The sequence below is a fragment of the Mustela nigripes genome, chromosome 4 (genome assembly GCF_022355385.1).
Source record: "Mustela nigripes isolate SB6536 chromosome 4, MUSNIG.SB6536, whole genome shotgun sequence".
Lineage (NCBI taxonomy): Eukaryota > Metazoa > Chordata > Mammalia > Carnivora > Mustelidae > Mustela > Mustela nigripes.
In genome coordinates, this window is record NC_081560.1 from 41,992,616 (window position 1) to 42,019,245 (window position 26,630).

A 26,630-nucleotide genomic window follows, 5' to 3' on the forward strand; every position below is an offset into this window, starting at 1 on the left:
TAACATTTGAGACAGTTTTATTTTTCTACTTTAAAATAATAATAGTATCAATTATACTCATAGTGTCTATGTTGAATTTTCCATTTATTCCTAGAATAAATCCTGTCTTGATTTTATCTGGCTTTCATATAATACATGGTGGATTTAATTTACTTGAATTGTATTTTTTTTTTTAATCAATCTTTGAAACAGATTTGACTTTTTTCTTCTTTCCTTTCTGTCAGTTTTTGGTATCAGGTTTCTGCTAGTTTGTTCAAATGAGTTGAAATATGTTCCTTCTCTTTGTTGTCTGGATCAGTTTAAATAGCAAGGAAGTGATTTTACAGTCTTGCCTATAAATTCATCTGGGTGCAGTACTTTTTTTTTTTTTCCCTGTAAGGATTTTATCCATTTATTTTAAGAGAGAGAGCGAGAGAGCATGAATGGGAGGTGAGGAAGGAGCGGATGTGGGGCTTGATCCCAGGACCCTGGCATCATGACCTGAGCAGAAGGCAGATGCTTAACCGACTGAGCCACCCCGGTGCCCTTGGGTGCAGTACTCTTATGGGGAAGACTTATTAAACTACTTAAGTTCCATAGTTTATCAGTAAATATATCCCATTTAATGCTCTTTGTCTTGGATTCTACTTTGCTTAGTATTATATTATTATGCTTTTAAAATTTTTGCTTTATTTGCCTTTTAGTTTTTAAAAATCTCTTGTTACTACAGCGGGATGCCCCCCTCTCTCTTGCATTATCCAGTATCCTGATATTTCTTCCATGAAGGAACAAACCTCTGGATTCCACTTGTCTCTTCACTTACCGACTCTTCAGTTTTCTGCTCCGTCTCATAGTAAAGCTGCTTCAAGAGTGGTGTGTGTTCTCTTCCCTTTGTCCTTCACACCCTGCCTTTCAGACTTTCACCCCCTTCTCCACTATCCTACCCTTGTCCAGGTCCCTGGTGACCTCTGCATGGCTAAATCCAATGGTCACTCTCAGTCCTCATCTGCTTTGACCTGTCTGTCGGGTTCGACAGTGCTGTTTATTCTCTCCTACTGTCCTCCTGGCTTCTAAGACCTCTCACTCTTCTGGTTTTTATTCTCCTCTACTGGCCATTCTTTCCTCCCCCCACCCTTCTTGGTTCTTCCTCTTGTCCCCTGTCTTTAGACAGTGATGTATTCTGGGCCTGGGTCCTGAGACCTGTTTTTCTCAGTCTGCACCTACCTCCTGGTTAATCTGACCTAGATTTGTGCCATTATATGCCGATCACTATCCAATTTACATCTCTGCTCCTGGCCTCTCAGAGTCAAAGATCTGACTCGCTATTTCATTGACTCTTCCCTCTCCCGCTAGGACACCTCGAATTTCACATGTCTGCAGCAGGAGTGCCCAGTCATACTCCTCCGCGCCTGTTCTTTCCTTACTCTTCCCATCTGTGCTGCAGACAGCTGCATCCTTCCCATTGTTCTGGCCAGAAGGCTGGCGGGCATCCTTGGCTCCTCTTTTTCTTTCATTTCCCACATCCACATAGTCAGTTAATCCTTCGAACTGTTCAGAGGAATCCAATTACTACTTATCATCTCCACCGCTATCATCTTTATCTGCGATACCATCATCTCTTCCCTAGATTGTTGCATTAATCTCCTCGTTAGTCTTTCTACCTCTATTCTTACTGCCCTTAAATCCATTTCTAGTACAACAGTCAGGAGGATCTTGTTGAAGAAAGCAAATTGGACCGCATCATTCTTGCTCAGAGCTCTCTAATGACTCACCTTCTCAGTGATGGTAAAGTCCCAGTTCAGACATGGCTTGAAAGGCTCTGTGGAATCTGACCCTAGTTCTGAGGTCTGTCTCTGAACTCTTGTACCTTTCTTTCTCTTGCTTACTTTTCTTAGCATACCCAGGACCAGGTTCACCATAGGGGCTCTATACTTACTTTAATCCTCTGCAAGGAATATGCTGCCCTTAAATCTGAATAGGTCTGAAGCTTTGTCTTTTTTTTTTTTTTAAGATTATTTATTTATTTGACACAGAGAGAGAGAGATCACAAGTAGGCAGAGAGGCAGGCAAAGAGAGAGAGGAGGAAGCAGTCTCCCTGTCAAGTAGAGAGTCCGATGTGGGACTCGATCCCAGGACCCTGAGATCATGACCTGTGCCAAAGCCAGAGGCTCAATCCACTAAACCACCCAGGTGCCTTTTTTTTTTTTTTTAAAGATTTTATTTGAGAGAGTTAGAGAGCATAAAAGTTGAGGAGGGGTAAAGGGAAAGGGAGAAACGGAGTCCCCGCTGAACAGGGAAGCAGATGTGAGCCTCTATCCCAGGACCCTGGGGGACTATGACCTGAGCCAAAGGCAGCTGCTTAACCAACTGAGCCATCCAGGGGCCCTGAGACTTTGTCTTTTGTTTCCTACTATATCCCTAGATCCTAGAATAGTGGCTGGTACATAGTACACACTCAACATACTTGCTGAGTAAATAATGATGTATATCTACAGAGTATCTGTAGTTTTAAAGACTTTTATTTATTTATTTATTTGGAAGAGAGTGAGAGACAGACAGTATGAGAAAGGGGAGAGGGATAAGCAGGCTCCACATTGAGCAGGGAGTCCCATGTGGGCTCAATCCCAGGACACTGGGATCATGACCTAAGCCAAAGGCAGTTGCTTAACCAACGGAGCCACCCAGGAACCCCAGAGAATCTATAGATTTAAAGATACTCTGTAACTACAGAATATCTGTGGTTTTAAAAATTTTCTCTGATGGTCTTTGTGTTTTAATGGAGAAATGTAATCCATCTCCTAATATTGTAATAACTGATATGTCTGGTATTTCTACTCTACATTTAATTCAGCTATTTACTTTACATTTTTATTTTTTCTTCTTGCCTTTTGTTATATTTATCAAGTTTTTGTCAGGCAATGGACTATATGCTTTACACACTTGATTTTTGTCACTTGTCAAAATAGTCCTATATAATCCAAAATAATCCTATAATCCAATAATAAAGAACCGTTTTGTTCCTATTTGGCTGATAACATAGCAAAGTTTAGAGGGACTGGTTTATTTATTCACACAATTTGTGTGTGAGTTGAGCCTCACACCCACTTTAGTTTGTCTGAAACCAAAGTCCTTCCTCTAATGTTAATTGTATTTTTTAAATAATTATGCTTTCAAATTCTAAAAGACATAATTATAAAGTTGGTATCTCTGTTACTGTCAGAAACTATACACTTTCTTTTCTTATAAAATAGGAGATACTTAGTGTTTGATTCTTCTTTCTACTACCCCTCCTTCAACCCATCATTTCGGTTTAAATAATCTGGGATTTCAAATCTAGATTTAGTGTATCTTTTTCTTTCTCAGAATTTTTTTTGTAAGGCTCATAGTACCTCAACTACAATCATTTAAATTGAATTCTAGTCATTTCATTGTTAATGGCTCATTTCTACAATCTCTCCAATGTTTAGAATTGTGTTCTGACTTTACTCTCAGTTGTTGGTAAGTGTTAAGTAATTGGCCAGGGAAGGATATATGGCTCCTTTTTCTTTATGAGTTTTTGCTTATCCGAGAGGATCTGCTGCCATTGTGGTCATAGTTTTTTCCCTCAGAACTCTTTCAGCTGTCCTTTGCCATCCGGCTTTTAAATACTGCGGAATAAAAGCCACTGTCTTCCCTTTGTTGGAAGCTTACCTTTTTTCTATCTGGAAAAAATGCTTTTAGAATATTTTCTTTGAAATTGAGAAATTGTGTATTTGTCCAATTGTAGATTGGTAAAAATTAGTATTTATAATTAAATGCTTTAAATGCAAAACTCGGTTTGGTTTTTCAGCTTGGGCAAATTGTCTTCTCATTCTTCTTTATCTCCTGGTTTTGCTTCTAAGTGGTCCGCTCTAGTCAGACCTTCTAAAACTCCTATTATTATGTATGTTAGATCTCCCGAATCTATTCCATCTTTCTATTCTCTGTTTAATAATTTTCATCTCCTTAACTTTTTACTCTGGTGTTGGGAAAATTTCCTATATGAGACTTCTAACTTGTTGATTTTGTTTTCTGTGGCATTCAGTGTTTTGGGTATTGAGTTCTTTTAGCATGTGGTGATTATTACTTTGTCATTTCTGAGTATATTTTCCCATCCATATGGTTTCCTTTTCATGCCCATTAGTGCCTGCTTTGTGCTGCAAATTTGAAAATATAAATTAGAGAATTAAAATATCTTTCCTTGTCTTGAAACAAGTCAGTTTCAAAAGAGCACTTGTTCTGCTTTTTGAAATTCATTTTCATCTCTTGAATTGCTGAATGTTTTGTTAATGTCCAATTATTTTGCCCTAGATCATATATAGAACAGGATGTCTGTTTGCTTAGTGTTTGAAGTTGAGATTAATTTTGAATAAAAGCATGTGGATCTTTGTTAAATATTTCAGGTGCAGACCCAAGAATGGGATGATAATTTAAATGTATTATACTTTGCCACTGTGGAAGTGTAATTACTCTGTTTGACGTAGGGAGTTATGGCAGGTGGGTGAACATAGCCTTGGAAAGGGAGTTTTCACCGTGCAGGGACCATCCTCCTCTCTCAGTCTGCCTCAGCAGCTAGAAATCATCTAGACCACACTTACCACCCACCCGGCAGAGCAGCCTCACAGCCCTGCTCCAGAGCTAGCCGTAGTCACAGACCCACCGTCTCCAGTATCCCATAAAGACCCTGTGCTAGCTGAGAGCACTGTGGTGGGATTCCTTACTCCTAGCCTCCAGCAGCATGAGAATCTGCTCCCAGTCAGCTGCTCAAAGACCTGCCTTTATTATCAATCTCTGCTGCTCCAAGGTGGGGTGTAGGTAAAGCTCTGGCAGAGGCCTTTTCATTTGTTCTTTCCCCAGCTAGCTTTCTCCCTTGTATAAGTGATGACCGGGCACAGAGCTTGATGCTTCCCTCACCCTCTCCTGTTTGTGGCTAAAATATCTAAGTGTGTAGTTGGCATTGTACCTGATTTCCTGAGTTTCTTTTGTTTTCTCAGTCATGTCGCTAGCACAGAGAATTAAATACATAGGCTTATCTCACCTTATTCATTCAGGATTTGTACTGAAAGTCTCAATAAAATAAGTTTAAAATCCCTTGGCATTGAATAAAACTTTAAAACACATGAAATTTGGACACAAGCCCAGTAAGAATCAGGTCTTTTTGCTCAGAGCTCAAAGCCACTCTATTAATTTAGATGAGGAAGGAAACTTCAGGAAAGTTGCAAATCTAATATTCTGGGAATGGATAGAAGTTTTACCTGCATCAAACCATGGAACAACAAATGTTTTGGCCACTTTGCTGAAGAGGTTCACAGTTTATGGGTAATTTCTAGATCTTCCATAATGACTTACAGTGCTAAAAAGGAAGTAGTGCTTGGTTCTGACATCGCTCTTAGCTTCCCTGTGGAGCTTCTGAGGCAGTAAGGTATTCATAAGGAGCAGTGCAGGGTCAGTGGGCTCACCTTTAATCAGGTAAGTAGTTTAGAGCAGGGGTTGGCAAACTACTGGCCGCCTGTAGAGTCCATATGGTAAGGATGGTCTTTGCATTTTTAAATGGTTGGGGAAAAAAAAAAAGAATGCTTTGTGACATGCAAAAATAATGTGAAATTAAATTTTATTGTGTATAAATAAAATTTTATTGGACCACAGTCACTTTTTTTCAGTTCACATATTGCATATGGCTGCTTTTCTGCTACAGAGACAGAGTGGAGTGGATCTCACAGAGACCATAAAACATGTGAGGCTTTAAACATTTACTGTCTGGCCTTTTTAGAAAAAGTTTGCTGATTCCTGGCTTCGAGCTTTAAGGGGCTGTGGAAATACTAACAGCAAGGAAAACTCCTACCCAGCAATTTTATGTCCATGGGATGATTTTTTCCTCTTTCTGGGTTAAAATGAAGAAACTCAGAATTTCATTTTGAGCCTGTTGACAGAGCTGGTGAGATGTGATCTCTGCCAGCACCTTGTCTTTCTGATATACAGTGGTAGTTAGGCATGCTCACGGAGTCATTTTAGTGCCTATAGTTCAAGCCAAAGAAAGGTGACCAAGTAGGGCAACAAAGTGACAAACCAGGCATGCATACAGCCCTGACTGTAGATTGCAATTATCTATGTTATTTTTATCCATTTTCTAATCTTGAACCTGAACTTTGATGAATAATAGGCTATAACTTTTTTTTTCTCTGAACACTAAAAACTTTCAGGGTCTTCAGAGAACAGTATGAAAGGCTTTTGGGAAAGCAGATGTGAGAAAAGACTCCTAAAACATCATCCGGTTTATTGTGAGGGAATTAGAAAATGCTTTTTCTAATATTTTTCAGTTTTGCATTTTAAAATGGCAAAGTAACATCCTTGAAATGTATAAGAATTGGGTACTCAAACTTCAAATAAGTAAGCTAAACTAAACTTCAAATAAGCTCCACCTAAGCTTTCAGTTTGAAGAGGGTGGGCACATGCCCGTGAACTTTAAAGATAAAATCCAACATGAGTTCAAACTAACACTTTTCATTTAAATTCAGGGTGATTGGGCTTTTACGCAACCTCTTTGGCCTTCTGTCTGTATCTCTTCTCTCATGCTGTGAATCCAGCTTTCTCTAATACAGGGAATGATGGACCGTTTTATCATTACTCATTTGCTCTATCTTGGAATGTGCAGATACACAGCAGTCTCAGGATATGTGAATCACATACCTGCAACAATGTGGCAACTAAAAATAGCTGAAAATCTTTTTGTGGTGGTTCTTTTCATCCTTAGTGTAGATTCTGCCAGGGTGTTTTTGGTTCATTTAGTTTCTTTTTCTTCTTTCACTACTAGAGTGTTCTAAAGTCATTTGGGAGCATTTCCCTATTCATTTTTTCTTATTAGCCAGTGACATACATTTAGGTTCATTTGTTATACTGTATTCTCTGGGTTTTTTTGAATTAAAAATGTAATTTTCGTACATGATTATTTAAAAAATGATTTACATGGCTTTAAGACAGATCTACAGAACATGCCTTATTCAAAGATCTCAAGATTCTCTCCCAATCCACACCCTATTTCTTTCTTTTCCTATAAGTAACCATTTAAAAAAAAAAAACAAAAAACGGACTATTTATCCTTCCAGCGTATTTTTTAATAGAAGCAGATATACATTTATATATTTTTTCCTCTTTTTCTTACATGTTAACATGCTCTATACATTTTCTACCTTGTTTTTTACCACATGGCAATGTACATTAATATTATGGGTTGTACATACATACTACATAAGTATAAAACATATACATTTTATATAAGTATATATGTAATATACATATTAATATGTTTGAATTTAGTTCAGTTGTTTTGTTATATTTAAATAGATAAACAAGTCTTATGTAAATAATCTCTTGCTATGTGGTCTGCCTTATTAGGGACTTTTTTTTGTACTATTGTTTTTTGGTATCTAGTGAGGTTTGTACTCTTACTCTGTTTTCCTTTACACTAATGCCTTCTAAAAACTCCTAGTCCCCTGTTTCTAACTTTCTGTAGGTCCCCTCCTATGAACGGAATTGAAATTAACTAGTAACTTTTCTCTTTCCCCCACTTTCCCTGTTTTTAAACATTTGAAGTCATTACCCTTTCATCTCAGTTAATAAATACAGATACTGACAACCTGATTCTACTTACCACCTTCCCTCCCCATCCTCCTCCCATTCCTGAGAATTGTACTTGATTTACCTTGTCAGAGTATAGGTTCATCACACAGGTACTCTTTCTTTCTTTATTTTAAAGATTTTATTTGCCTATTTGAGAGAGAAAGAGAGAGCAGGGCAAGGGGGAGAAGCAGACTCCCCACTGAGCAGGGAGCAGGGCTTGATCCCAGGACCGGAAGATCATGACCTGAGTCAAAGGCAGACACTTAACCAATTGAGCCACCCCGGCGCCCCCACATGTACTTTCTTATCACCATGATTTAATCTCAGTTCTTCAAGTAAATATAGATATAATCACCACAGATGCATCTTATGACCTTGTCTCCCCATTTTGGTTTCCTGAAGCTCCTTTTCTGCTAGATGCCTCAAGAAAAGCTCCTGGGGCCAGTACTCCTTGCCTTTTGCATGAACATGAGTTTGTGGCTTTTATTTGCAAAGGTCAGATAATCCTTGCCTCACATTTTCTTTCCTACCATATCTTAACTGTGGTGTTATTGTCTCCTGATGTAAAGTGTGGCTGTCGCCCTCTGATGGCAATCTAATATTCTTTTCCATTTAAGTGATATAGTCTCTTCTCTGGAATGACCAAAAGATTTCCTTGTTTTTTCTTCTTATTGTCCTTGATCAAAAGACAGAGGAGGATCCCTAGTTCCCAGAAGAGGATTACCTGGACTTGTTGTGTCCCTGTTTCCTTCACTCATAGGTGTCGTTAAGGGATGGAAAGAAGCTGCCATCAGTTCTCTGAAATGTTACTCATTGACTCCCCTTGTACCTTGTGCTTCCTTATAGTGAGTAGTCACTGGAGTATAATCTAAGACTCTCCCTTCGCTGTATTCTAATAAGCTTCCCAGTGGAATCATTTTTGAATTGTCAAAAGCTCTGCTGAGGGCACCTGAGTGGCTCAGTGGGTTAATAAGCCTCTGCCTTCAGCTCAGGTCATGATCTCAGGGTCCTGGGGTCGAGTCCCGCATTGGGTTCTCTGCTCGGCAGGGAGCCTGCTTCCTCCTCTCTCTCTGCCTGCCTCTCTGCCTACTTGTGATCTCTGTGTCTGTCAAATTAAAAAAAAAAAAAAAAAAAAAAAAGCTCTGCTGAAACCTTGAGAGGCAGAGAGGTGGGAATTCATGGGTGAAGTGAAAAGGGAGGATTATGTGGATTTCCCTTTTCTACAAAAGGGTCCCCTGGGTCCCCTCCAGACACTCGCACTTGCACCATTTTGATGGACTGCTTGGTAGAGTGGAATGGATAGCATGCTCAAGATTCTCTTCAGCTGTCTGATAGTACAGTTATTTCTTTAAAACTCTCCTCTTTTTTAAAATTATTTTGTTCAATTAGCCAACATCTAGTACATCATTAGATTTTGAGGTAGTGTTCAATGATTCATTAGTTGCCTATAACACCCAGTGCTCATCACGACACATGCCCCCCTTACTGCCCATCATCCAGTTACCCCATCCCCCTACCCCCTCCCTTCTGTAACCCTCAGTTTGTTTCCTGGAGTCCATAGTCTCTCATGGTTTGTCTCCCTCTCTGATTTTCTCCCATTCAGTTTTCCCCTCCCTTCCCCTGTGATCCTCTGTGCTATTCTTGTGTTCCACATATGAGTAAACAATATGATAATTGCCTTTCTCTGATTGACTGATTTTACTTAGCATAATCCCCCCCAGCTCCATCCATGTCAATGCAAATGGTAGATATTCATCCCTCCTGATGGCTGAGTAATATTCCGTAGTATATATGAACCACATCTGCTTTATCCATTCATCTGTTGAAGGACCTCTCATTGGATGTAACAGTTACCTTTTTCTTGAGGTTTGGTCGAGTGAGACTTTTTTGTGCTCTTAGCTCATCTTTCCTTTCCGTCTGCACTTACCTCTTCTCAGGATATCTGCTGATATTGGACTTTCTTCTAAGCATTTTGGCTAGCTTTTGAAAAAAGAGAATTCTGATATTCAGGAATCCCAAAGTCATGCATTTTGTGAAGTGGTTAGTCGAGCCTCATAGTTGTTGCCCAGATAGCCAACAACATAAATTCTCATATCACTTTTACATCCTGTCTTTGGAGAAAAACCAGCAGAATAGATTTAGGCAAATGAGAGAAGTAACATATATTAGGAGGAGGGGACCATATTAGCTGAAAAAATATGTAGACTGAGCTTCAACTGAGTGAATAGAGAAATAGTTATGCTCATAAAACTTGCTAATTCCTTTAATCTTTCATAAATACAATGATACATGAGCATTATGGAGATTCTTACAAAGTAGATTAGGCAGTGTCTGTAATGATGTAAAACTGAAATATAATTTCAGTGAAGTCTGCTAAAACCCTGCCCTTTGGATCTGCCCCTGCTCCCAGTGATCCACAGTTTTCCCCTGGGACCGACTTGTTGTAACAGGAACCACAGAGCAGGCCAGAGCTTTCTGCAGTAGGGGAGGACAGAAGACTTCTGTGTCACCTCTGCTTGGAGGGACATCCTCCAGGAATGTGATGTTGCTCAGAATGAAGAGACAAATCAAAGAGTTAAAAACTGAATTTTATCTCTGAGATGATTGAGCAGTATTTGATACTCCAATCTTGTATACATGAAAATGACTCTATTTTTAATTATTGGCATATAGTTTTCTCTCTTTCTTAAGTACAGATTACAACATAAAAATATTTTAAATTATATTGTTCATACTTAAGTGTGCCTTAATAGTTTGTGGTTAAACTTCCAAAAAAACACTGAAGCCAAGCTTTCTAGGAAATATGTATTTTGAGGCTAGAAAGACTTGGGGAACCATCCAACAATTTATATATCATTTTATCAGTGAAGCATCGAGGGCCCAGAGACTGCAAGGGATTTGCTCAGGGTACACTTAGTAGATGAGGGGTTTAGAGTCCAGGGTTCTTTACAACTAACACTGGACTTTTTCAAAATAGCTATTTTTAATTTTTTTCCTTTTTATATATTTAAGGATTCATAAATCATTAGCACCATATGAATTTAGAGATCATCTAATCCAGCTCACCAGCTGCCTACCACACCCTCTTTTTATAGAAGAAATCAAAACCCAGATCCAAATAAGGAATCCAGTCACACAGCTTCTTAGGAAAGAAACATTTTTAAAAATCATTTCCAAAAGAGATATAGTCAAAGAGTCTATATACATAAAAGAAAAGCAGTTTTGTTTAGTAACTGGATTAAAGTCTGCTACTAAATAAAATCTGTTAGTTGAATAAAGTAAAATAATCTGTTGACAACAATCTCAAGGAAGGGATGGCTTTCAACAGAATTAATTTTTTTTCAATTTACAGTCACTGCAATATTCCTTTAACTAGCAAGCTGTGTTTCTGCACTGAAAATGTTAATTCATTTATCCAGAGCTTTTAAGAGGAAGCATTTATTTTACAAAGTAGTGTTAAACAAACCAGTAAGTCAGGTAATTAGAGTAGCAGAGTTATTCACAATTGGCTTATACTTGTAAGTTGTCCTCTTTTTTTTTCTTGCTTGTGTCTTTCTATCTGTGTATGAAGGACATTTGTTCCCTACCTCACAATTTACTAAAGTTTATTTAGAGGCTGAGTGATCTGTACTTTGCTTTCTTTGAGCTTTCTTCTAATTGCCACAGCTGTAAGCCTTAGAAACTAAACATAATAGCTTCTCCCCTCTACCCCCAATTGGTCCAGTTTACTTATTTAAGTTGCCAGTGATAATAGAAAACCAGAAATATATATTACTACTGGAAAGAAAAACCAGTAGGATTAAGTGAAGTAAATAATAAAGTGAGGTCTAAAAGCTTTTTAAAAAATTAGAGTTACTTTGCTTTTCTAAGATGAATTGTATTATATATTTCAGTTCTCAAAATTAATGATTTATAATGCATCTCAAATTGTATTATCTAAAGTTTTCATTTATTAAGTACTTTGTGGAAGCTACACATATTGATATATTGTCTTCCAGTAATTTATAACATTATCTGCATATATCTTTGGGGAAATATTGTGACAAGGAGTTATTTACAGAGGCCCAGGAAGACGATGTAAACTTGAACAAATTGATGAGCAAGAACAACTTTAAATATTTTGTTTCTTATCAATTAGGATTGATTTTAATGGATTTGACATTTTCTCCCTAAACAGTTTTTTCCTAGGCCTGTCTTTAGGAGAGAAAAGTTAGAATGCAAATTGAAATTCTATTTAATTTTCTCCCTGACCTGTATAGTATAGGATGGTTTAAATGAAACATGGCAAGTTATAGTATCTCTAAGTCCTAATGTTAACTAAAATGGTCATGATTCTGTAACCAGCTTTAGGAACACCTGATCTTGCTACTCAATGATAACAGCAAGAATTTGATTTTATCTATAAACATTTATTAAAGCTTATTATATCCCAGGTATTATATCCCAGCTCTCTATGTGTGTTAATTCATTGATTCTTTTTTTTTTATAAAGATTTTATTTATTTATTTGACAGGCAGAGATTACAAGTAGGCAGAGAGGTAGGCAGAGAGAGAGGAGGAAGCAGGCTCCCCACTGAGCAGAGAGCCCGACGTGGGGCTCGATCCCAGGACCCTAGGATCATGACCCGAGCCGAAGGCACGGGCTTTAACCCACTGAGCCACCCAGGCGCCCCTAATTCATTGATTCTTAATAATAACCTTAATAGCTAGAGCATATTAATATTCTCATTTTACAGATGAAGAAACTGAGGCATTGAGAAGTAAAGCAATTTGCCCACAGGCACACAGCCCACAAGTGGCAGAGCTAGGATTCAAGCTAAGGAAGTGCCAGTGAACATACTCGTAACTTTGACACTAGGGGCAGTGGTTCTCCAAGAGTGGTCTCTGTCAGCAGCATCAGCATCCCCTGGAAACACACAGAAAATCATGTTCTCAGGCTATACCTCAGAACCTATGGAATCAGAAACTCAAGGGTGGGGCTCAACAGTCTGTGTTTTGACAAGTCCGTGTTAATTCTGATGCACACTGTCTTAGTTTGGGCTGATCTAACAAGAATGCCACAGGCTGAGTGGCTTAAACACTAGATATTTATTTCTCATGGTTCTGGAAGCTGGCCAGTTCAGTGTTTGATAAGGGTCTGCTTCCTGGTTCATAGCCATCTTCTCAGTGTGTCTTCACATGGCTGAAAAGCAGAAAAGAGAAAACCAAAGGAAGATTTCCTGTCTCCTTTTACAAGGGCACTAATCCCATTTATTAGGGCTCCACCCTCAAGACCTAATTGTCTACCAAAGGCCCTGCCTCCTTCCATCACACTGCCAATTAAGATGTCAGCATGGGAATTCTGTGGGAGACACAGACATTTAGTCCACAGCACACACTGAAGTTCGAGAATTACTGCCTAGATTAAGTATTGTTCTCTCCTTGTTTGAAGGCCAACAGCACAGTAGTAGAGACAATCATGCCAACACATGACTGTGATCAATCTAGTAAGTACGGTAGAAGAAGAATATATTAGGTATCATGATGGTGCAAAGGAAGAAGTGAGGAGAAAAGGAAGGTTTTGCTTTTTGAATGCTGAGAAATTTGCGCTCCCGTTTCAGAGACAAGAATGGGCGATCAGTTCCAATACTGATAGAGGGTGTTGGTTTTGCTTATCTAGAGTTTGAACAAACAGGGACTTCAAACAGGTCTGAACCTTTTGTCAGGATCAACATAATCATTGTAGCTACCCTTTATATTGCCCACCTTCTGACTATGATAGCATCTCTCACACTATATTATTCTTGGAATTGATGGTTACATGGTAGTCAAAAGAGATCTTTTAAAGATATGTAAGGTAATAATGTACTTTTTCTGCCTAGAAAAATAATATAGTGTTAGATATTTAGAATGGCCAATAATGGTACTTTAGTAATGGTACCCTATTTTATTTATCTGTTAAATCCAAAGCAAGCCTACGAAAGCTACAGTCTCTTGCTTTGGGATTTTAGAGATTTGAGCATTACAAGACACTGTCATAGCTTGTGATACCTAAGTCACTTAACCCATTAGGTGAGTCATCCCTTATTTTTCAGGGTACAGTATTTTAGAAGTCCTTGCAATAGGGTTTCTAAGCTAACAGATTCTTTGCACTTTTCATCCTGCTAGGGATTAGACACAAAGTAAACAAAGCGGGCTGTCTACTCTTTGCGACATCTTCAAAGAGATGGGCCCTGATATTGCACCACTGTTTTTAATCACTTAAAAGGCAATAATTCAATTATGCCATCCTTTATATAAGAACTGCCATTGCTTTCAGTTCGCTTCCAGGCCTGACACAAGTAAATCACTTCGATAAAATCCTTTTTTCCGTCCCTCTTAGAGATGAGAATAAGTAATGATACCAGTGATCTACCAAGGACAAAATGAATATAGAGTACTTCTTATAGAAAAGCAAGATACTTCAGAAGGCAGTGATTCATTATGATATTTGGGAAGTGATTTATCTGGGTGTGTATGTGAAAGATGTTTAAGTGATTTTATATAATGGCACTTTTAGAGAAGCAAATGCTACATTTTGGTTTTGAATTTAAATGCTTGGATTGAGCAGTTCATGTGAATAGGACGGGAAGAGGAATATACCTCAGAAATAGATCACCCTAAATGGGCTCACTGATGGCCATTCCTTTGTAACTATACAGCGAGAAAGTGTTTCCTAGGGTATTTGAAGCAAGTTCCTCTCTCATGTGAAGACGACCATATAAGTTCATTTTAAATAATTAAATATTAAATATTAAATTTAAATATTAACAGTATGACACATGCTGGTGTGACTAAAAGGACATCAGCTTGGTATGTTACAGTTTCATTTTAGTAAGGGTTGCCAAGCTTACTTGCCTTTTTTCTTACCTGAGTTACCCACAAAGACAGTCACTCTCTAATATGGTAGTGAATTAAGTCCTTGAGGAAGTGACATCTGCTGTTAAGGCTGTGCGGGGTCTGACATTAACCAGAGTGTGGGCATATAAAGGTTAAAATATAGGGCAGTTGGCGAATTGATTAATTAGCATCCATGTCATGCCAGATTATCCTTTCCATTAATCTTTGCATTTAATGTATTTACTATGCCTCTTAGTAAATGATGAACTATTTTCATCTCAATATGTCTAAGTCAAAGGATTCAACAAGTCTGTTCAAGAGATTTTTAAAAATAGGTTTCCTTTTATTTATTTATTTTTAATTTTTATTTATTTATTTATTTATTTGACAGACAGAGATCACAAATAGGCAGAGAGGCAGGCAGAGAGAGAGGAGGAAATAGGCTCCCTGCTGAGCAGAGAGCTAGCTGGATGTGGGGCTCAATCCCAAGACCCTGAGATCATGACCTGAGCCGAAGGCAGAGGCTTTAACCCACTGAGCCACCCAGGTGCCCCTAGGTTTCACTTTTTTCTTTTTTCTTTTTTAATATTTTTATTTACTTATTTGACAGAGAGAGAGATCACAAGCAGGCAGAGAGGCAGGCAGAGCAGGCGGGTGGGGGTTGGGGAAGCAGGCTCCCTGCCGAGCAGAGAGCCCGATGCAGGACTCGATCCCAGGACCCTGGGATCATGACCTGAGCTGAAGGCAGCAGCTTAACCCACTGAGCCACCCAGGCGCCCCCCTAGGTTTCACTTTTAAATAGGTGATACGGAATTGCTTAAGTTTAACATTTTATCTCCATGATAGATAGAATTTTAGAGTAGAACTGCAGATAATACTGTAGTCATGTTCTCTGCTGACGAGTATTCTGTCACCAAGAAAAAAACCTCCTGTTTAGATCTCATTATTCTGAATTAGGATTATTCAGATGGGTAGAATAAATTGGAGACAAATATAATCTAAGAGAATAAAATATTTTTACCTGCTTTAGATACTTTTATGGGTTACTAAGTACTCCTATATGCCAGACTCTGTTTTGGCCAGTTCAAATGCCTTATCATAGTTAATCCTCACAGTTCCAGTTCTTATCACTAGTCCCTGTTTTATTTTTATTCTTCCATAGCACTATTATCATCACCTAATGTGCTTCATATTTTTCTTAATGTCTCCCTCTCTCTTTTCCCTCTAGACTACTGTTCTGTTAGGGATTTTTATGTTTTGTTTATTGCTATATCCAAATTCTTAAAATAGTCCCTTCTTCATTATAAGTATTTAGTAATATTTTTGGATGAATTAATGGCCATGTGAGGCTGGTATTATGTTCCTCAATTTAGAGACGAAGAGAGATTAAGGAAGTAACAGAACTAGCATGTGAAAATGATTCTGGGTGGTCCACCTACTCATCTAAACATTCACCCATTTGATAAATGACTTTAAAGCCCATGATATTTCCAATATACCACTTTACCTTCAATGCTATACTATATAAAATATATACTTCAATACTATATAAAAATCAGCATGATAATGATAAGTTTTATCAATTCCTTATAAGAAATTTACCAAGTATTGGTGTTTAGTTCAGCAGTTTGGGTTTTTTTTGTTTTTGTTGTTAATTGGTAGGGTATTACTTTCATGACATTTTTATGATTTCAAATTAATTTTGAATAAACAATACATATGTTCAAAGTTCAGAGGGTATAGGGGAGTATCTGGTGAAAAACATCCATCACATACCTTTCCTCTGTTCTTAAATTTGCATTCCCATTGGAGTCACTTGGGGAACTTTAACAATTACCGAAGCCTGTGTCTCACCCCCAGAGATTGTGGTTTACTTATTCTATTGGTGTGGCCTGGGTTTTCAAATTTTTAGAAGATCTCCAGGAGGGAGGTTGCTTCAGGTAAAGGTAAAGTAGCAAGGACCAAGTATACTCTATTGCCTTAAATATGAAGAATATACAAAACAATTTTTTTAAATTATATTGGACATTAGGCAAAAAAAGACAGTAATCCCCAAGGGTTGGGAATCAAATGAGGTGAGCCTTATGATGGCACTAGCATATGGTTTGAGAGTATATCTAGGCTGTTGCACAAGAGCAGAGAATACAGGCAGAGCTTGGCAAATTTCCTGAGTTTAACAGTTAGTGCTAAGAGTTTGCTGAGACCAAAACAGAATCCACAGGACAGACTTTAGGATAAGAGAACTCCAGAGATCTTTAGGGGGTCCCTCTTGACTGTTCAGCAGAGATCTGATTAGCACATGCATCCAAGGAAACTACCACAGGCTGGGGGAGGGGGAGGACACCCCTGAAAAGATTAGAAGAAACAGGGTCTAGTATTTATACAGGAGTGGGAATAGTGACTGTTCTGACATCTAACAGATGGACTGGAAAACCTTCTGATTTGCAGGGCTTTTGATAGAATTCTCAGAAGGTTTTTGCTTCAATGGTGAGGAAAAACTAAAACAGTGTTCCAATCTTCCCTCAGATATCTTGAAAGTAAGACCCAAAATGATCAGATTATTTCCAAGTAACTTAATTATATCCCAGAACAAAGCTCAAGAATATTTATAGGAATACAAAAACATCCAGCACCCAAGAAGATAAAATTCACAGTTTTGCATCTAATAAAAAATTAACAGAAGTATAAAGAGGTAGAAAATATGACCAATATTGTGATAAACTTATCAACTAAAAATGAAATTGGCACAAATATTACAATTACAGGACAAGGACATTAAAACAATTATATCCATGTTGAAAAAATTAGAGAGATGCAAGATGTCCAAAATACTCAAATCAAAATTCTACTGAAGATACACAATAGAAACTATCCAAAGTGAAACACAGAGAACAAAGAAAAATTTTTAAAGGTGAGCATATTGGTAAATTATGAGAAACCTTTAAGCAGTCTAATACATGTGTAATTAGAGATCCTTAAAGATAGATGGAAAGTTGGGGGTTGGTGGGAGAAGAATTATATTTAAGTAGTAATATCCAAATTTTTTTTCTAATTTAATGACAACTTGAAACACATAGTTCAAAGAGGCTCAAGAAGCTTGAAGAAATAACACCAGGGCCCATCATACTAACATTGCTCAAATATATGATGAAGCGAAAGTACTGAAAGCAACCAGGGAAGTAAGATATCATATAAAAGGAACAAAAATAAGGATGGCAGCAGATTTCTTTACAAAAACAAAGTAAATAGGAAAAAAAAAAGTAGGCGAGGAGATGAGCTCCATTTTTGAAGTACAGAAAGAAAACGTGTTTGTCAACCTAGAGTCCTATACTCAGCAAAAATATCTTCAAAAAAATGAAAGTAAAATGAAGACATTTTTTCAGATATATGAAAGCTAAAAGAATTCACCATCAGCAAAATATACTACAAATATGTTAAAGGGAGTCCTTCAGGTAGAAAGAAGGTTAGATGTCAATCTGGATCTACACAAAGGAATGAAGAGCAGTGGGAATGGTAACTACAAGGATAAGTAGATCAGATTTCATATTATTTACATCTTTCAAAAAATAATTATTTAATCAAAACAGCAACAATGTAATGCCGGATTCATGTAAAAGTAAAATATTTGACAATAGCAGAAAGGATGGAAGGGAGAAATGGAAACATATTATTATAAGTCTTGAGTATACTTAAAGTGGTATCGTATCATTTGCCTAGTAAATTGTAGTAAGTTAAAAATACTATCATACTAAATCAACTACTAAAATAACAAAAGTTAATGGCTAATAAATGAATAAAGGAGATGAAATGAAAGAATAAAGCAACCTAAAAGAAGACAAGAAAAGGGTAAATAGAAGATGAGAAGGTAAGAAGCAAATAGAATGATGACAGATTTCAACCTAGCCATATTAATAATCACATTAAATATATATGCACTAAATACCCCAATTAAAGGGGAGAGATTATCTGTTTGGATTAAAAAGCACAATACCAATATATGCTGCCTTTTAAGAAATGCACTTTTTATATAAAGGCAACAAGTTCAAAGAAAGCAATAGAAAAAATATTCCATGTTTACACCAGTCAAAAGAAAGACTGGAATAACTCTATTGATATCATAGATTTCAGAGCAAAGCACTTACCATGGATATGGTAGATCAGTATGCTTTCATACTGAAGCAGGCATACTGCATTACATTGCACATTGCTTTGTTGTGATTTGTAGAGGCTGCTTTTTTTTTACAAATTGAAGATTCAAGACTTCTGTGGAGGAAATAACTGCAGATGGAGCAGAAATTGCAAGGGAACTTATGTTAGAATTGGAGCTGAAGATGTGATTGAATTGCCATGAGCTCCTGATAAAACTTTAATGGGTGAGGAGGTGCCTCTCAGGGATGATCAAAGAAAGTGGTTTCTTGAGATGGAATCTACTCCTGGTGGAGAGGCTGTGAAGATTGGTGAAATGACAACAAAGGATTTAGAATATTACATAAACTTGGTTGATAAAGCAGCAGTAATGGTTTGAGAGTACTGATTACAATTTTTTTTTTTAAGATTTTATTTGTTTATTTGACAGACAGAGATTACAAGTAGACAGAGAGGCAGGCAGAGAGAGAGAGAGGGAAGCAGGCTCCCTGCTGAGCAGAGAGCCCGATGCGGGACTCGATCCCAGAACCCTGGGATCATGACCTGAGCCGAAGGCAGCGGCTTAACCCACTGAGCCACCCAGGTGCCCCTGATTACAATTTTGAAATAAGTTCTTCTGTGAGCAAAATGCTATCAAATAGTATCACGTGCCCCAGAGGAATCATTTGTGAAAGGAAGAGTCAATCTATATGGCAGACTTCATTGTCTTAGTTGAAGAAATTGTCACAGTCATCCCAGCCTTCAGCACTGCTACCCTGATCAGCAATGAGGCAAGAACCTCTACCAGCAAAAAGATTACTACTTCCTGAAGGCTCAGATGGGGTTAGCATTTTTTAACAAAGAACTATTTTAAAATTAAGGTATACATTGTTTTCATTAGACATAATGCTATAGTACACTTAATAGACTCCAGTGTAGTGTAAACATAACTTTTATATGTACCAGGAAACCAAAAAATTCATTTGACTTGCTCTATTGCTATATTTATGTTATTGCTGTGGCCTGGAACTGAATCCACAGTCTCTCTGAGGTATGCCTGTAAAGGGTTCAATTCATCAGGAGACCATGCAGTCCTACATATTTATGCACCTAAGAGACCTTCAGAGTACAGTACATGAAGAAAAACTGACAGAACTGTAAGGAGAAATAGAAAAATAAACAATTATAGTTGGAGACCTCACTATTCCTCTCTCAAAAATGTATAGAACAAGTAGAACATGAGTAAAAATATAGAAGATTTAAGCAACTCTGTTAACCAACTTCACCCAACTGACACTTATAAAATTCTCTGTCCTACATCAGCAGAATATACTTTCTTTTCAAGTGTACACAGAACATTTACTAAGATAGACAATACCCTGTGCCAAAAAACAGGTCCCAGTAAATTTAAAGGCATTGGAGTCATACAAAGTATGTTCTCTGACCACAATGGAGTTATATTAGAAAGCAGTAGTAACAGGAAGATAACTGGAAAATTCCCAAACATTTGGAAACTAAATAACATATGTCTAAATAACCCAAGGGTCATGGGAGATATCAACAAGGAAATTAGAAAATATCTTGAATTGAATGAAAATGAAAATATAGCCCATAAAAACTTGGAGGATGCTGCTAAAACAAAGAGGAAATTTATAGGCTACTTTCCCACTTTATTTTTTTAAAGATTGATTTATTTGAGAGAGAACTAGAGCAAGCAAGGGGAGGGGCAGAGGGAGAGAGAATCTTAAGCAGACTCTGCACTGAGTGTGGAGCCCAATGCAAACTTGATCTCACAACACCAAGATCATAACCTTATCTGAAACCAAGAGTCAGATGCTTATCTGACTAAGTCACCCCTACATTCCTACAGAAATCTCAAATCCATGACTGCAGCTTCATGTCAAGAAACTAGGGAAGAAGAACAAACAAATAAGAACCCCAAATAAGTGGAAGAAAGAAAATAATAAACATCAGTATGGCAATAAGTGGAATAGAAAATAGGAAAACAATAGAGAAAATCAGTGGGAACAAAACCAAAGTAGATATATTAAGATTGGCAGTCCTCTACCCAAACTGATTAGGAAACAAGGGGAGAAGATACAAGCTATCACAGCCAGGAAATAGAGGAATAAGTTCACTACAGATTCTACAGATACTGAAAGGAAGGATAATAAAGCAATATTATGAATACTTAGCTTATAATTTCAACAATTTAGATGAAATGGACAAATTCCTTGAAGACACAAACTACTAAAATTCCTTCAAAAAGAAACAGACTGATAGTTTTTTTTTTTTTTTTTAAACATATAATGTATTATTAGCCCCAGGGGTACAGGTCTGGGAATCACGAGGTTTACACACTTCACAGCACCCACCATAGCACATTACCCTCCCCAAAGTCCATAACCCCACCACCCTCTCCATACCCCCTCTCCCCCAAGCAACCCTCAGTTTGTTTTGTGAGATTAAGAGTCTCTTATGGTTTCAGACTGATAGTTTTGAAATTTGTAATTAAAAACCTTTTTGGTAACTAAAAACCTTTTTAGAAAGTAAGATATGAAAGCATATGTCCACTTAAAAAAAGTTTACATGAGTATGGGTAACAGCTTCCTGTGTAAGAGAAATTAGAAACAAGGCAAATGTTGCTCAACAGGTGAATAGGTAAACTATAGTCCATACTATAGTTTGGACCACAGCGCTACTAATAGTTGAATAAGATTCAGCTATTGATAATACGCTCCAACATGATGGATCTCAAAATAGTAATGCTGAGTGGAAAGAAGCCAGATTAATAAAGAAAACATGAAAAAAAAGAAAACATAAGATAAGATTTCATTTTCATACAGTTTTAGAAAATGCAAACTAGTCTGTAGGAACAGACATCTTATTAGTGGTTTCCTCAGTCAGACTTGTTGGGGTGGGGACCAGGAAGCATTAGGAAGCTTTTGTCAGTGTTAGGTGTGTTTGTTATCTTACTTATGGTGGTGGTGTCACTGGTCACAGACGCCCAAAACTGGTCAAATTGGACACTTTAAATATATACCATTTATTGTATATTAATTACACCTCAATTTAGTTTTTCTTTGTTAAGAGCCCCAAGAGACTCAAGTGGAACTGGGACAAATTTGAGAGTCAAGACAAGGTTGGGAAGCATTGCTCCAGTCCCTCAAATCCCTGGTTCCGCCATACGGAGATGACCTATTCTAGGCAGTTTCCTGTTCTGAAACTGGAACATTCCAGAAATATTATGCATATACAAACATATATATTCCTTGTTTTAAATTCACAAATGGTAACATACTTTATACCTATATATCTTCTGTGTTTTTTTTCACTTAATATATATTAGAGTTCTTTCCATATCAATAAATATGGAATGATTTTACTTTTTAAGCTAGCTGTATGCTAATTTATTGGATATGGATCCCAATCATTTTGACTGCATGTTGGTATTGTATGCTGATTTTAAAACTCCCTGGAAATGGAGATGTAACTTGAATAGTGCTACAATTAACTTTTCTTTTAAGCTTGCCCTTATGTTCTCACTTGCAAGCTATATAATATGACAAAATGCTTTCATTTCTGAGTATACAAGTTTTCTAGAAGGCCAGATTCACTGTTAGTATTTTTTCACCAGTAAAGTTTATATATCTATGTGAAATGTTGACAGATGTTACATTTTGAAAAGTTATTGTGACATTTTACTTGCTTTCTTTGTCCCCTCAGTGTGAAATTCAACACACAATTTTTCAATTGCTTAATTCTTTTTTCTGTCCTTTGGTATGTTGATCTTTAGGCCACAGCTATTTTAGAGATGTATACTATGTAAGCCTGTAACCTGCTATCAACCTGCTATCATTTTTGGCAAATAGTTCTTTGGCTAAACTCTTGCTGCCCCCCCGCCCAAAACAAAAACAACAGCTGGTCAAATGAGCCAATACCAATATAATGCTCATTTTTGAAGTTAACTGCATTCTTTGTTAGACCATGTTTCAATAGGAAGACCACTTTCAAAGCCAATAGACCAATTTATTTGGGGGGTTTCAATTTCCTAATGGCCATTTTATGTGTCCTTTAGAGATTTTCTGTTATTTTCAGTCTTTTTTCTTAAAGATTTTATTTCTTTCTTTCTTTATTTATTTGACATATCACAAGTAGGCAGAGAGGCAGGCAGAAAGAGAGGAGGAAGCAGGTTTCGTGCTGAGCAGAGAGCCTGATGTGGGGCTCGATCCCAGGACCCTGAGATCATGACCTGAGCCGAAGGCAGAGGCTTTAACCCACTGAGCCACCCAGGCACCCCTGTTATTTTCAGTCTTAAAGCAACAGGAATCTCAAAGTGTACATTATCCCAACTACCCATATTGTCACATACTTTGTGTGCTTACTGGGTTTATTAGTGAACGTTGTCTTTTTATGACTAATGACATTCTGAACTTCTGGCCAGCATTTCATCAGATGCTGAGTAAGTGCAGTTCGGATCAGTCAAGTCTTTGCTTTATATTCATTAGCCAATGAAGTTAGAAGAGTCATTGCAGCTCCTCAGGATTTTCACTCCCTCATTTTTCAAATCATTAAACTCTACATTCGCATGTTCCTAAATTCTACACTCCAACTCTTTGTTCACCTCTTTGTCTTCCATGTTGTAGGATTTCCAGGGATTGTCCCTACCCTCTCCAGTTACGTTTGCTTATATTTGCATGTCTGAGGTCATGTTTCTGAGGAGTCTATAGTTAAATGTACATGTTTTGAATGTCCCTTTTCCCTGAAGTGGGCATCTTTTGGCTGAGAAGATGGTTTTGCTGACTAGTAAATTATCTTTCAGACCCATCTCCATCTCCAAGGACTTTGTAGTTTATTCAGGATGTGTCTTTCTCTAACTTAGGGAAAGCGTGGAGAGCCTGATTCAGAAGCATTCCTATGCCCGCTCACCCATCCGTACCTATGGAGGAGAAGAGGATGTGCTGGGGGATGAGGTTCAGACAACCCAGAATCGAGGTAAGACAGCTACCAGGCAGTGTAACTGCTGGGAGTAAGAGCACCCAGAATGAGAAAGAGAAGTAGATGATGAAACTTGTAGTTCTCAGGGAGCATTCTGCCCCAAAAGTATTTCAGGAGTCTCTTGGGGAAGGACAGCTCCTGAAGCTGATTTTCATACAAACCATTATTTTGCTTCAGAGTCTTAAGTAATTTTCTACCTGATGGTTTCCTGTGATTTTCTAGTGAAAGGACATCAAGCCTCTGAGTCCGGGCTCGGGAGTTATTTGTCTGTGATCTACCACCAAAGAGCTGTTAGACTCTGGAAGCAGTCCTTTGTCTTTCTGAACCCCAATTTTATAATCTGGAATCAGGGACTTTATCTGTTTCTCTTACAAGATATTCCAGAACTATCTTATTAGGATCGATGACTAAAATGAAAAACACTTTTAGTTATTTTATTTTGCTTTACTTTGTAAAAGTTCTTATTAATTTGAGAGCTCACACGTGCATGAGCAGGGGTGGGGAGGGAAAGAGGGAGAGGGAGAAGCAAACTCCCAACTAAGCAGGGAGCCCAGTGTGGGGCTCAATCCAGGACCTTGGGATCATGACCTGAGCCAAAGACAGATGCTTAACCCACTGAGCCACCCAGGTACCCCAGAAAACACTTCTTAGAAGATTTTCCAGGTGAAGGGCATTATGTACAGGCAGTGGCCCCAGTGGTGACAGTGGGGGAATACTGAGAAGTTCCTCTGTCCCAAAGGCTCACAGAGGAGCACTTTGCAGCTGGGAGTCCAGAAGGTGCCTAACCCTGAACACAGGGATGTTCATGTGGGGACAGAGCCCTCTGTCATATTTTTATGTCCTTTATATGGAATAGTGTAATCTATCAAAATACAGGACATCTCTTAAAATTAAATCCAAATGGACTACTAGTAATTAATTATACAGTTAGAAAATTCAGTGTCAACTTTTGTTTAAACTTGTGGATGCTGTGATATAAGAAAATCTTACTCTTGCAACTTGTCAAGTATATTTTTCAAAGATTTTATATATTTATTTGACAGAGAGAGAGAGATCACAATTAGGCAGAGAGGCAGGCAGAGAGAGAGGGGAAAGCAGGCTCCCTGCTTGAGCAGAGAGCCTGATGTGGGGCTCGATCCCAGGACCCTGATATCATGACCTGAGCCGAAGGCAGTGGCTTAACCCACTGAGCCACCCAGGTGCCCTTCAACTTGTCAAATATTTAATAAAGAATTATGGAAGCTTGGGGCGCCTGGGTGGCTCAGTGGGTTAAGTCGCTGCCTTCGGCTCAGGTCATGATCTCAGCGTCCTGGGATCGAGTCCCGCATCGGGTTCTCTGCTCAGCATGGAGCCTGCTTGCCTCTCTCTCTCTCTCTCTCTGCCTGCCTCTCTGTCTACTTGTAATCTCTCTCTGTCAAATAAATAAATAAAATCTTAAAAAAAAAAGAATTATGGAAGCTATAAAAAGAAAACCATTTTTGGGAGTTTTTACAATGCTTTTAGAAACCAGTGAGTTTGTTGAGGCTCCTATGTGCAGCTTACCTTCCAGGCATGTTGTCGATGTCAGGACAGATAGCGCCATCTGGGCTCCTTTAAAGGGAATCCAGTTATCACTTCCAGGTTAGGTTCTAGTGTTGTGGCCATTCTCTGGGAGTATGTAGACCATCTAATGAGTTAAGTCTTTTTCTATTTAGTAAATTTTCTCTTCCATATATGGTATAAATGATATCTTACCTGGAAAGGTAGCTGTGACTCATGGTTGACAAGCTTGTCTTTTTAAATTGCAGATCTATTATATATTTAAAAAAAATAAATCAGTCCTTACAGATAATGTAATTCTTGATTTGCGCCCTAAAATAGAGTTCCTAGTCTAATGAGTTCTTTTCCTTCCAGGGTCAGCCTTTACAACATCCGAGAACTTGTCTCTCAGCTCCTGGGTGTCCTCTTCATCCAGTTTCCCCGGGTTTCAGCACCCCCAGCCCCTCACTGCACTGGGCACCAGCACAGCATCCATAGCAACCCCCATTCCTCACCCTATACAGGGCTCATTGCCACCCTATGGCCGACTTGGGATGCCTCTGACACCATCAGCTATTGCCAGCTCCATGCAGGGGAGTGGCCCGACATTCCCCTCATTCCACATGCCCCGGTACCATCACTACTTTCAGCAGGGGCCCTACGCTGCTATCCAAGGACTGCGCCATTCCTCTGCTGTGATGACACCATTTGTATGACTCTTCTAAACCTAGGAGAATCCAGATCTAGAATGTGCAAATGGGTATGGAAATATGGGGCAGGGTTGGGTGGGTGGGATGTCGGGTGTTAGAGCAGGAGCTCTCCAGGAGACATGGGACCTATTAAAGAGGAGAGCTGGACTCACAATTAAACCTGCTGCTGAGGGAGTGCACCACAGTTTGAGAGAGAATCAACGTAGACTTAGCCAGCCTAAGTCCAGCAGCCAGTAGTATACTAACTTATCCAGGAAATTTAATAACACAAGGCAGATGAATCTTATGGTGCATTATACCTAGCAGTTAAAAATGCTGTGTCAATGCAGTAATGTATAAAATCAATGTGTAGATATGGTTTTCTTTCTGCTTTCCACAGGTTAAAAGAATCTTCAAAGAGGCAATATATATAACATACTGACTGTAATGCATAGTGACTAACTTAAGTCCGTTTCTCCCTGTAGAAAATGGGAGCCAATAGAGAAACATTTGTAGTGTTGTAGCTTAAGCATGTTTAGTTTCCCTTTGTATTAGTTTGCTGGAGAAGGGGCTGAGACAATGCCGAAGCATCCTATTTTGTGGATGAACAGGTAGTAATGACTTACAAAGTTCTTTTTGTAATACTGAAGGGCCAGTACCTGACAAGCTCTTTTTCCCAGTCTTGTCTTCTTTTTCCTAATTCTCTTTCTTGAAATTACTTGTCGTTTGTGTAGGAAAAACCTATACACAATTTTGAAGCAAGAGGCTCTATGTGTTACATCGTAAAACTGAGGTTTTATTTTTCTGGGCTGCATTCTAAGTGCACTAC

General features: G+C 38.2%; 1 protein-coding gene across 1 annotated transcript in view; it reads left to right on the forward strand.

Moving 5' to 3' along the window:
* The window catches only part of TBX20 (T-box transcription factor 20), a 58,571-nt gene that overhangs the window by 28,558 nt on the left and 3,383 nt on the right, over positions 1-26,630 (forward strand). The window contains exons 7-8 of the mRNA XM_059396585.1: positions 23,479-23,591; positions 25,488-25,872. Of these exons, the coding sequence (XP_059252568.1) occupies positions 23,479-23,591; positions 25,488-25,828 (454 nt within the window). The 3' untranslated portion in view covers positions 25,829-25,872. The remainder of the gene's footprint in view (positions 1-23,478; positions 23,592-25,487; positions 25,873-26,630) is intronic.